Here is a 13,456-nt window from a genome sequence, read left to right on the forward strand (position 1 = left end):
CTTTTTTTATTTTAACCGAGCATGTCAAATAAAAATTGTTCATTCCAAGGACATGACTAAATGTGCCTATAAAGGTGGAAGCTTAATGAATCCATGCCAACACTTTCATGACTTTCCCCTTCAAAATTTTCTTGAAATAATTTTCCATATTGATAACTCAGCTTTTAAAAACTTTATCAATGCAATAAGGGAAGTAGTATCTCAAGTGCTAAAACTGACTTATTAAACTTGAAAACAAGGAGCACGCCTCCTGTGAAGTAGTAGTAGAATGAGATATGTTCATATAGCCATGATTTCCTACTTTCCCCTAGCTCGTGCCTGTTTATCTGGAGTACACCTAATTTATTCATCATATATCTAAAATAGGAAGAACCCCAATAAATATTAAGGGAAAAGTCTTTTCTCCTCAAAGTTAAAATGACTTTTAGGTCAGTGATTTCCTGACAAAGAATAATCAAAATCAAAAGAGATGAAATACTTTTATTAATTAAGTAAACATTACCTCACACTGCGTTCCTATCTAAAAATTGCCTAAAACAGTTAAACACTCGTAAAATCCTTTTTCTTCTACAGAGTTCATAGTCATGTATTTTTGTTGAAAATTCTAATGGAGGAAAATGAACACATCTAAATGCTCATTTTAGGGGAAATCACTATATATTGAGGCAAGTGAGCATTTCCTCTATTTCAATATTACAGAGAGTTTTTGAGGAGAGTTACTAAATGCTCCAAATTGGAATAAGAATTTCACATGAGTTTAAGATTATGACGAGGTTAATTTAACTGACCATGGCATGACTGAGCATGATTAAGTTTACTCTGTTTAAAAAAGCAGGAGCAGTGGAGGTGATGGTGGTTGGATGAATTGGGAGATTGGGATTGACGTATATACACTAATATGTATAAAATAGATAACTAATAAGAACCTGCTGTATAAAAATAAATAAATTAAATTAAATTAAAAAAAAAAAGCAATAGCTTGCCTTGACATCTTATTGGATGGTATGTTGGGAGTGTGAAAAACCCATTTTCCATCACCAAAAAGTGGCTGAGTGTGCAGAGAAACTATCACTACTGTTGTTTTTATTGTTTCCAGATATATATGTCGATACATATATCTTATGCAGATACCAGAGTATAAATTAATAAACTCCATCCTACTTTAATGCCCACTCACGTAAGAGATAAAAGAGAGGAAAAGTATAAATTGATTATCTACATGTTTCTAATCTCTACTGATCAAACATCTGCTTCTCTCTGTCCTCCTCCACACTCCCCTCTTCCCTCATACTGAGTTTATAAACTCATACTGAGTATGGGTTTATTCCCTCATACTGAGTTTATATCCCTCATACTGAGTTTATCCCTCATACTGAGTTTATCCCTCATACTGAGTTTATACCAGTTATCTGGTTAATATTTTCCTCCTATTCAGTTGAACACACAAAACAAAAAACCTTTCCCCTAAGTAGAGAGCTAAATTTCTGGTAAGTGCTTCTCAATTTTCTTTTTGCAGAACTCTGTTCCAAGTTGTTTCTAACTACCAACTTTTGGCAGCTTTTATTGTATTATCTGGCCACTTAATGGCATCAGGCACTTCACTTATCTCAACAAGATGCAAACTTCAAATGAAACATAGACCAAATGACTTAGGACATTTCTTAAACTTAGCATTTGACACATCTAGTCTAATCAATATTTATTATTTTTGCAGGAGTACTGACTCATAATAGACAATGTAATGTGAAAAGGTGCTGTTGAAATGAGACTGATCATTTTCTTTCTTTCTTTCTTTCTTTTTTTTTTTTTATTTCTAAGGAATCTCTCCTATTGGCCAAGTTATTGTGACATGATTAATGGTACAGGTAAGGGCATTTGTTTTGTGGTAATAATCACAGTGAAACCAACTCCTTTCTCCTACAAATCCACCAGGGTACCTACAATGTTCTGGAGGGCGAGGGTATGCGTTTACCTATCTTTGTATCCCTACAACATAATTCAGAGTCTCTGTTCTTATGTAGGCTTAGTAAATGTCTGTCTAATGTAATGGGATTTCTGAAGATTAACCATTGAGGATGAGCCTTTACTGCATTCCTGGGAAAATGTTTGCTTCATAAAAGCTTTACTTAATTGAACTCCCTCCCTGGCCACAGAAGTCAGGGGTTAGAAAGTTTTAGAGTAGTAGTTACTGTCTGCATCTTTTGTAAATACTGTGTAGATAACAGTTTAAAACTGAAAGAATTAAAAAATCAAGATAAGTACAAAAGTAAAACATGCATCCAAATTGAGGTTTCAATATGAGGTAGAATCAGTGAAGTTGTTAAGACAGAGCCATGGATTTTTGAAAGAGATGATCAGAAATGAGAGAGAAAACAACAGCAGCAACAAAACAAGGTTATAAGTGTACTAACCATGAAAAATGTAGGCAGAAATGAACATTCTGAATTAGAGTTGTGAAGAAAGAAGGTACCATGAATTCAGATTTAGTGTGTGGTAGATCCAGGTTATTATTCTCCTTAAAGAAAAGCAAAGTACACATATGCCTATTATTTTAAGAATTAAGATGGTAAAAAACAATGGGAATCAAATCCCATGAGGTAATTAAAATCAGAGGTGAACTTTCAGCTGCTAAGAAGCAGAAGCAGAGTATAATGTTTACAAAGCTAGTGAGACAATACTTTACAGGAAAGTAATATAATGAAGATGAAAAATGTTCAATACAAAGTTAGTTAGTTATGTAAAAGGCAGGGCATAAAAAGGAAACAGAATGTTCATTTTCACAAACGTATTGCTGAGTTTTGCATGTTTATTTAATTTTGTTAACACTCTTCTAGAAGAAAACAGCAAAACCAAACGTTGAGTTTGCTTTGTAGTGCTTTGAGTCATGGGAATGGGTGAGGAAGTCCTTTCTCAGCAGTTCATTTCTGCAAATAGTCAGGTGTCCCAATACCACTAACTCTAGTAATTTCATAAGCATAAACTTCAGTTCTTAGATACAGAGAAAAATATACTGTGCTTCTTCTAAATAGTAAACTACTGTTTATGGGCTTAAAAATATATTTTAAAACTTTGTCCAAAACAGAGAAGTAGAGAAGTTTTAAAACAGGAATTAGAAAATTCGTTAATGACTTTAATATAAATACATATGCATCAGGCATGAAGTTAAAAGTATCTAAGAAGAAAAAAGCAGTAAAACAAACTAGGAGTAAAGGTAGACTGAACAGGCCAGAGGACTCTGATGGAATCCCTGTGAGAGAGATTCTTAGTTATGGCACTAGGAAAGAGACTAATGAAATGGAAAATGTTCCAAGGTGTTTTTTATCATGATTTAGATGTACTTCTTCTACCTTCTTCAATAACTTTAAAGAGACAGAAAATGAAAATATTGATTTACATTTGAATGTATTACAAAAAAGAGCCCTGCTAATATCAGCTATCTTATGGTCATGGCCCATGGTAATTGTTGGTGTCATTATGACACAATTTTCGATAATATTTCAGATCATTTTTAAAGCTTTTCAAGGTATTCTTTTCCTTTAATGGCTAAGGTGTTGGGACAGCAGCTGTAGACAATGCCCATTCAGGGGCCTATCTGTGGAATTTAAGGTAATATTCAATATCCCATTCTCTCAATGTCAGTATCAAGTTCATTGAGATATTCTGTTACATTTCACTTATCAAAAAAATATAAATGAAATGTAATAAGATCACAAGGTTAGTGCAGTTACCAGAAAAAGAGCATGGTATTCATAATTGAAGGATGGATCTTACTGTTTTGAACAGACACATTCAGTGGTGGCTCATTTTGGTGATATTCATTTGTGGAGCAAATGGAGGCATAATCTTGTTATTTCGGCTTATATCCAGTGTGTGCTGTGCCATGGATCATAACCATAGTAGAGATTCAATAAACTCAACAACTGCCCTTTTTAGTTTGATGTGTACATTTAACAACCATTTGCATGAAATTCTGTTTAGTGAGAGAACTTCAATAAGTGACTTAAAAAATATTAATCAGACATTTGGGTAGGTGAATGAATCATTATTAAAAGTAAGAACAACATTCACCAAAATGAATTCTAAAGGAACCTCAAGGTAAGAAAAGTGCCACTCTACTGATAGGTGGAGGATTTCAAAACACACAATCACAGTTTTAACAACGTGCGATTTTGCCAAACTTTCATTTATTTTTAAGGAGTGGGAAAATTTAGTATGAAATTGAATACCAGTGATTGTGTATAGTGTACAGACTGGTTCAATGTGGTAGCTGCTAGCACATGCCACAATTCACTTGAAATGTAGCTAGTACAAACTGAAATGTGCTGTAAGTATACAGTACACACTGGATTTTGAGATTTTTGTTAATTTTTATATTGATTGTATATTAAAATGATGGTATTTTGGGTATATTGGGTTAAATAAAATATACCAGATACTTTTTTCATTTTTAAAATGTGGCTACCGGAGAATTTTAATATTATATATACAGTTTGCATCATATTTCTCTTAACCCTGCTGGAATCAGGATTTCTAGGTTTGTCTAGGACACACATTACACCTAATCCCTTGCCACCGGCTTGGTTTTTAAACAGACGCAGCATCATTTCCACCTTTCGTTGAGAAGACCCAGGTATTGCAATTCTTCTCCTCTGACATTTGCAGGTAAGACAATGACATTGATGTATTTCTCGAAGTCACAGTTCTTTCCCTAAGAGATAAAACACAGACCAAGAAGCTCATACTTAATAATCATGTGATTTGAGAAAAATAAAGTACATTTAGGGAAGTCTTTTCTTGATGTATTAAGAAGAAATATAATATGGAATTCATAATGTGTTCATAAGTCTTTAAAAAATTGAAAGATGAAGGATATTTTGCATAATACAAATCATTTTCTTCATTATTTCTAAGCAAGAACTATATTTTCATTCTTTTACTAAACTAGTAGTATGTGTAATAACAGTCAAGTCTAGAAAGGCATGTTCAGTCTTTGTAAAGATGTCCAAAGAGGATGATACCACAGTCACAGAGCTATGTTAATGTGCCCTACAGACAGTATAGCACCTTTTCAAATTGATGGGGCCTAGCAGCTATTACAAAAGCATTGGCACACACACCGATATCCTTGAATCCTACCTAGCCCTGTTTCTAAACGCTTGTGGTGTGGGTAATCATTTAATATCTCTGAATTTTTCCTTATCTGTAAAACTGAAAAGAGCAGCATTTCTTCAACTAGAGTTAACTGGGGATTAGAAAACATGTATCGAGTCCCGGTATATTGCCGGGGTTATGGTGGACACTTGGTAAATGGGGGAGTGTAGGAGATATATATCCCATATGCACACACCCCAGCATGTGAGCAGCTTTTCTCTCCAGGATTAAGTTGTAGAAGATTGAAATTTTATTTTTCTTTCATTTAAATTGGGCACAAATAGAGGACTTGAGGGAGTCATATAAATATTTAATCTATAAAGGAAACTCTGAGAAATGTCCTCAGTATAAACACTCCATAGAAGTTCACAAGCAAAATTTATTCTCAGAAGCTTTTGAAAACAAAGGTAAGAAGAGCTCATACTCAGGTATTGAGTTCTGGTATATCTTAGAATTTCACAAGAATTTTTTCCCTAAAAATTAAGCGAGAATTCCAACAAGATCATATCCAGTTTCTGTAATTTAAGGCAATAATATAAATTTAAGAGTAAGAAAAAAAATGTCCAGAATGAAGTTCAGTTTCCCAGAATGAAGATCTTTATCTGTGTTTAGGTCAATCTATGCTGTGTTTGGAGCCGAAATTAATCTGAAAGGAATCCCTGTGTATAGATTTATTCTTCCATCCTTGGCTTTTGCATCTCCACTTCAAAATCCAGACAACCACTGTTTCTGCACAGAAAAAATTATCTCCAAAAATTGTACTTCATATGGTGTGCTAGATATTGGCAAATGCAAAGACGGTGAGTAAAAGTTCTCAATGGCACAATTCATGCCATAATTTGTAGTTTTCTTTAAACTTCACCCAGGAATCCTTTCCACCAAAAATTTAAAGTGTGAAAGCAATAAGGGCAGAAAGTAAAGGTGGTGGTAGGATATTTTTATTTTGATTTTTGTACCGCTTTCAAGGTCCCAATTGTTTCAGTGTTGCAAAACTTAGTTTTTATTAGGTAAAACCCTACTGATATTTCCCAGTGCTACTTTGGAAAATGTCTCTTCAGGTCCTTTGCTCATTTTTTAATTGGGTTTTTTTTTTGAGTTGTGTGAATTTCTTGTATATCATCTTGGATGTTAATCACTAATGGGATATGTGTTTTGCAAATATTTTCTCCCATCCCATAGGTAGGTTTTTCATTTTTTGATGGTTTTCTTTGCTGTGCAGGATCCCTGTGCTCCTTTTAGATTTAGGGAAAAATGAAAATAGTTCCCAGAATATTCGAGCATCCCAACTTACCCATTTGATGTTTTTCTAACCTTTTCTACCCTAGAAAATGGTAACTAAAAATAAGTATATTTCAGGGTGTCTCTGAGACAAGAATTGATTCAAACATGAAATTTGGAGTCTATCTTATTTTGCTTACCTTCTTCATATTGGAATGGGTGAGAATAAAGAAAGAAAAGCCTCTTAAGTTAAATAAATTCTCAGTCCAGAGACATACTACTGCCTGAAACATGAAGCTATATGGTTGTAACTTTGTGTTCAGCAGCTAAGCATTACATATTGAAAATAAACACCTAAGGGATAAACATCAGACATCAACTGAATGGTTAGTAGGATGATGCAGAAATTTATATTTTATTTTTGATCAAAAAGCGATCAGATATAATAATTTTCCCTCACCCTCATCCCCCAATTAGTATTCAAAGCCAACTTTATGCATTTCTCTTTCTAACTTAAAAAGCTTTATTTTCAAGGAAGTCTTTCCTAAGTGGTATATGAAATGAGGAAAACAATTTATACCAATTGTCTCTTAAAACTTGTTTTCAGGAAAACCCGTGTATATTTCACTTCCTCATTTTCTATATGCAAGTCCTGAAACTTCACAACCTATTGAAGGCTTAAGTCCAAATGAAGAAGAACACAGCACGTACTTAGATGTTGAACCTGTAAGCAAATACATTATTTATCATCTCATTTGTTTTTTAAAAATGAAGGAAAAATTTAATTCTCTCCTTTTGTCAATCACATCTATTGATATTTATTGTATCACAATCTTGATAAATTACTTTTATTTCAATGAAAATTACGTTGATTTCTTCCTATTGTTGCTTATGAAATGTCAAGGTAATTCAATTTTAGTTTTTCAGCAAAGGTCAGGAATAACAATGATGGAAAAGATTCTAATCAGTTTAAAACAATTTGGTATAAGGTACTCTTTTATGCTTCTTTTATACTTAACTGCAAGTATTGCTTACATGAAGGGACACTGTAGACTATGAGGGATTAAAAAATTTTATGGGTATATGTGCATTTGAGGCAAGATCTATGATATACTTAGTGTAAAAAAATCTATTAAATTTCCTATAGTGTAACAGTTTTAACTTTTATTTTAATATTCCCTTGTCAACAGTTAAATGAAATGCCTGCCAGGATTTTAGTAGTCACGTTTCAGTTTAAATGACAGAAGTAGCATTATAATTATGTGGACGATACATGGATTCTGACTGAATATATATTTGATAATATATAGTTCAGGATTTAAACTGACTACATGAGTTCTAGGTTTCACTACTGTTGTTGTTGTTGATTCCCCAAAACCTGTTCTGATAAATATCAAAAAATCTAACTAAAACCTTGACAGTAGTTTGGGCAAAAAATTGTGTGCACACGCATGCACATATATATGCATGTGTGTATACATCTGTATACACACAGGCATATACACATAAAATGTAATTATGGAGAGTTATGTATGTAATATTTAATAAGTCCAATTAATTATTTAATAAATTTCACAAGTTTTAAGTACAACAGTTTCACCTTAGGTTCTATATAACAGTAAAAATAAGTTTTGGATATTATAAAAGAATGTTTTTAAAATAAGTTGGTAATTTTTTAGTTTGTTCTTTTTTAGATAACTGGATTTACCTTACGATTTGCAAAACGGCTGCAGATCAACATATTGGTCAAGCCAGCAAGAAAAATTGAGTGAGTCCCTTGGAAAAAGTTTCATTATGATTTTTACTACCTCCTTGTAAGAATGTGGGTATATCTATGACAGGAAGTGGAAATAATAAAACTTTCACTTTCTAGTTGGCTTTATGTCATTAAATAATTACTAAGTGCTTATAACTTTCATTTGTAATTTAGAATTATATCTAGTGTGTATTAAAATGGTATTTACACATATTTTGGAATGAGTATTTGTGGCACTGCTCATTTTGCTAGCTGTCCAAATATTTTCAAGAGAATAGTTTCTAGCATTCATATTTTAGTTTCCTGGGTATAATTTGTTGAAAGGACAAAACATATGCTTAGAAAAAGTCATTCTAATTAGAAATCTGTATTAGAAAGATTTATAAGAGTGAAAGATGTCTGAGAAACAGGCATATTAAAATTTAAATGATTCACTACAGGGAACAAACATCAAGGTACTTAATCAAGTTTCAAGAGCAGCTAATTTCTGAACATTTATTTTCACTAATAATTACTAACATTTCTGTCATATATGGGTAGTATATTAGTATATATTTTCATAATTATTTTCAATGTTTATTACAGAGCATTAAAGGGTCTGAAGCAGAACTATTTTGTGCCTATTCTTTGGCTTAATGAGGTTAGTATTTTTATTGCTTAGTCACTAAAACAGTAAACTTCTCAGTAGATAGAAAAAGGTTTTGATATTTGAAAACTGAATACACATATATAGTATTTGAACTTGTGTTTCCATTGCATATATGGAAGATTTATATATTATTAATTATATAATAATTATTTTGAGAGTACCAAATCACACAGAAGTATCACGATTATGTTAGATTTCAGTGTTCTTATTTTCATAATGTGTTTATTAAACAATTTTTCCCATCATAATGCATGTGCTAGGAAAGAGTCATGCAAATGTGTAACTCCAAATAACTCAATGTAAATGTTGTAGTGCTAATGAAAGCCAACCAAACTTATAAAAACCAGGTTAGAGTAGATGTAGGCAGGCTATCTAGTGCCTGACAAAATACTTTTAGTACAAATCAGGGAACTGATTAGCCACAGGATTAGGAAATGAACTGCATAAGCCTTTAGAGGAAGAAAACTGTTGACCTTTGGCATTTTCTTCTGCCACTAAGAAACAACCTTTGGAAAATGGGAGAATATTCCAGTAAGACCATTGTATTTATCAATGAAATCAGTATATTGAAGAATGCTAGCTGACATATTACAAGGGAGGAAGATTATATTTCTCTCTCTAAATATTCTACCTTGACATTTATTGCCTTCTTTGACATGCAAAGGGAATTCCATTGGCTTGTCTTACAGATAAAGATGACTAACATCTATGTGGTGTTTCAAAAAAAGAGTGATACACTTAAGTGGAGAGTTGAGTATTTTGTTCTCAAATCTAACCAAATAACGCTATTTATTAACTTGATTACAGACTGGTACCATTGGTGATGAGAAGGCAGAAATGTTCAGAAATCAAGTGACTGGAAAAATAAACCTCCTTGGCCTGGTAGAAATTACCTTACTCAGTGTTGGTGTGGTGATGTTTATTGTTTTTACGATTTCATACTTTGCATGCAGATCAAAGAGAGTAAATTAAGTAAGTATATAACAAAAATTATATATGGCTTTAATAACATTAGTTTATATATTACTTGTTTTCATTTTATCAAAAAGAGGTTATAAACTAGGCTGCAAATATTTCTGGATATGTCTAGTCATCTATCATTTTTAACACATCCTTGAAGTTTTGAGATGCTTAATGTAAATTATAAACAAAGCCTGAATGAGTAATAAGGCCTATTAATATTAAGCAGATCACTACATTTCATCTTTATTCTGGGAGGAATGGGCTAAATTATGAAATTGTCACCTTTGAAAAGTTAGAATGTTGCACAAAAGCTATACATGTACTAAATTTTATTTCTTAATTATTTCTAGCTAGTTAGTTTAAAAAAATCAAATTAATATATCTCTGACTAGGAAAGGGTATGTGAAGCTGAAAATGGTAGATATTTGGGGAGACTGAAATTTACAAAGGAAAAGAAAATAAAAAGGAAAATTAGATGATAAGCTAAAAATTAATGAGAATTAAAAACTCAAATGATTGATAAAGGTAAGATAAAAATATGCTGTTTTAAAATGAAGATAGCATATTAAAACAGAGTTGCTGCATATAGACATGCTGTCCAAAATCATGATGTGGAAGCCCTGATGAATGATTACAATTCGGGAGCTAGAACTGAATACAACAGTACAAGAAAATAGAGACAAAAAATGTTCAACATAGTAAAACCAAATTACTCAGCATTTACAGGAAAAATCAGGTAAATGTGGATAGGAGTTTTAGCAAAACTGAAGAGACGGTTCAGGCCTCTGTGTTTTAGACATTAGTGCCTGTGCCCCCTTGTACATAGAGGAATGAATGTCTGACCCTATCTTTCCTAAATGGAAGCCTTTCTTTAATGATCATACGTGGCACTGGTACGGCCTGAGGTGGCGGTGGGGGGGGGATTTTCCACTTACCCATAGCTTGCTTCCATCCACCCTTCCTTCCCAGGAACATCAAAAAAATAAATATGGAATCTAAATAAAAGCAATATACTTGCTATGAAAAATCACAATTTCAAAACAAGTCTTCTTACTCTACTTTCAATCAGGTTGTTGACCGTAAGCTGTCTTATATAGAAATTCTGAAGCTGCCACTGATAATTATTGACCTTCTTAATGTGCCAAAATCATGCTAAATATTTTACATGAATTATCACAACTAATCCCTAATAAAATTTTATGAGTTTCCAATAGCTATGGATCCATCCTTCTGTCTTTTGGAGACGTTCCAGAAAATTGTAAATTTTAACTGCAAAATTATCCATTTTCAAAACATGAATCAGTCAAATTGAAGATTGAAGTGGCATTTTTGGACCAATATTTTTTGTGTGTGAGATTGAGAGCTTAGGCCCAGGAAGGCAACTCCATCTTTTGTTCTGATGTTGTCGGCCTATATTTATTCCCTGCAAAGAAGACTGAACAATTCTGCCTACAATCTTTTTGGACAGAATGTATTCAAAGTGCTGACTTAATACATTCACATTATAATAAATAAAGGAAATATGGCATCACCATTAAGACCTGTCATCAGTCCAGTAACAAATGAGTTATGATTAAACAAAGTACTTCATATGACCATTTATATAATAGATAGATAGATCATTCACTGAAAAGCCAATTTACAACAAAACCTTGTTCTAGTGGGAGAATATGCTTTTCAAAATGAAGTATATAGTAGTTGTAAAAATTTTCTGATACTATTCTCTATTAAAATTATATGATCTATTTCATCAGTGCTTAATAAGCCCTGAATGTCCAATATCTTGGGTCTCTATGTGGCTAAATTAAGGTGAAAGACTGAAAACTTTCTAGAGTGTCTTTATCAACAAGTATATTGACTTGGCTTAAACATTTGACTGTTACAAGGAAAAGTTACTGCTCTTTACACAATGATATGTCTGTTTTCTTTTCTTTACAAATAGAGAACACTGCTATCTGTAGATTACCTAATTTACTAGATTTAGAAGAATCACAGATATAGATTTCCTTAAACAAGCTTCAGTTTCAAATATTATAATAATTATGCCTTTGGGAAGATTTATAAACAATTGAAAAATAAGGAGATGGATGTACAAGAGGGAGTAAAGCAAAGATGGTGGAGCTAAGGTGTGATTTTGCTCAATGGATCACAAAGAGAGTAAGCCAATAGTCCTTTGGAAAGTAGCAGTATATACACCGCTAAGTGGAGGATGGTCTGAAGGGACAGCAAAGAGTGGAAATGCTCATCCAGAGCAGATTGAACGCGCTACCCCTCCGTAGCTGGCCGTGCGCAGCTCTTGAGAGCTGGGAAGCAGCCTACTGTGTATCCTGGAATGGGAAAATAATTGCCTTATCCATGAAGTTCATCATAGAACTTTTCTCCACAGCTTGAGAAATTGGGCTAATTACTAGAAAACATGACATCTTCAGTATATAGAATTCAAATATTACCAGTTTCATTTTTCCACGACTTTCTGTTAAGTACTTACCTTTCTTCTGCTTTCCAGGAAGCAAATGAGTCGACATTTATGCACCAGCTACGTGAGGACCTTTTTTAATATCGACCTACAAAATGAAGATTTAATATGCTTTATTTTTGCAAAACACACCTTATCTTACAGTTGAAGAACTGGCGGCACGTTTGTTCTCTGCACTGAGCAGCAGCATGTTTCTAAAGGATTATTAAGATGTCATTAAAATCCACACTTTGAACAAAAAACAGTAACTTTTAAAATTCAACATGTTCACAATGGAATGGATTTCAGTTTCTACAGATGTGGCTTCAGCATGATCCAGTTATTTTTATTTGGTTCCCTTTTGCTAAATTCAGAAGAGGGGTGGATGTTCTAAACAAATCCTGGACCCTGAATTCTTGTCTTCCTCATCAAAGGGAAAACATCACTACCCTCATCAGTGTCCCTGCAATACACAGACCCCAGGACTGTCAGGACATTGCTTTTCATGAGCATCAACCATTTTGAAAGACGTTTAAAAATGGAAACTAAATGACTGGCGTATGAACCATTTATTATACATTACTTAAGTTTCTTTCTCTATGGAATCCTTTGTACAGCATCAGTAGGCACTACAACCATGCTGTTTATAACAATATGGGCTTATATTTTTGTCAATGATTATACAAATGGACATGTTTGGGACAGTCATTTTCCATGTTCTGCAGTTCTTTTGGAAATCTGAGTAGATTTTGATCTTTTCACTCAGTTGCATACAACTTATGCTTGGCAACTTCAGAATGCTGTGCTAGTATTAAGAGATGTAAATGATAATACAGAAATTGTTGTGTGGGACATTACAAAGAGTACAATGTGCATTCATAGTTATTTGTTGTAGTATTTCTTGCTTTCATAGTCACCACAGAAAGACTGGTTTCAAACATTAAAAGATGTCCTTCCTTAAATTTCTGTGCTTTGCCCAGTTCCTGTTGTGTCACAAAACATTTACTCTAGTTTTCTGACTGATGTATTCTATCTGAATTTTTATTTCTTTATGCATCTACGTTTCCTTCTGAAACATTTCTAAATTCAACCTTGACCACTTTTTCCTTAGGTAATTTTTTGAGCTAGTTGGGGGAAAAGGAAATACAAAGATACTTGGTCATGCTTTAGAGTTGCAGTACTTAAAGTCTAGATTCTGAAGGATCTTTCCTTTTTATTAGAAGACATATTGTTAGGTAACCCTGCTTTCTTTAGCAGGGGATCA

The 13,456-nt window shown here is 33.1% G+C and overlaps 1 protein-coding gene across 13 annotated transcripts in view; it reads left to right on the forward strand.

Annotated features, from left to right (window-relative positions):
* LOC309666231 (platelet glycoprotein 4) overlaps positions 1–13,154 on the forward strand; it is a 111,964-nt gene extending 98,810 nt beyond the window's left edge. For all 13 annotated transcript variants that reach the window (XM_082473586.1, XM_082473588.1, XM_082473589.1 and 10 more), the window contains 8 exons: positions 1,819–1,865; positions 4,593–4,662; positions 5,764–5,951; positions 6,977–7,095; positions 8,064–8,137; positions 8,711–8,765; positions 9,582–9,746; positions 12,244–13,154. In XM_082473586.1, the coding sequence (XP_082329712.1) occupies positions 1,819–1,865; positions 4,593–4,662; positions 5,764–5,951; positions 6,977–7,095; positions 8,064–8,137; positions 8,711–8,765; positions 9,582–9,746 (718 nt within the window). In that variant the 3' untranslated portion in view covers positions 12,244–13,154. The remainder of the gene's footprint in view (positions 1–1,818; positions 1,866–4,592; positions 4,663–5,763; positions 5,952–6,976; positions 7,096–8,063; positions 8,138–8,710; positions 8,766–9,581; positions 9,747–12,243) is intronic.
* The last annotated feature ends 302 nt before the right edge of the window (positions 13,155–13,456 follow it).

Source organism: Balaenoptera physalus (assembly GCF_965194825.1).
Source record: "Balaenoptera physalus genome assembly, chromosome: 8".
Classification (NCBI taxonomy): domain Eukaryota; kingdom Metazoa; phylum Chordata; class Mammalia; order Artiodactyla; family Balaenopteridae; genus Balaenoptera; species Balaenoptera physalus.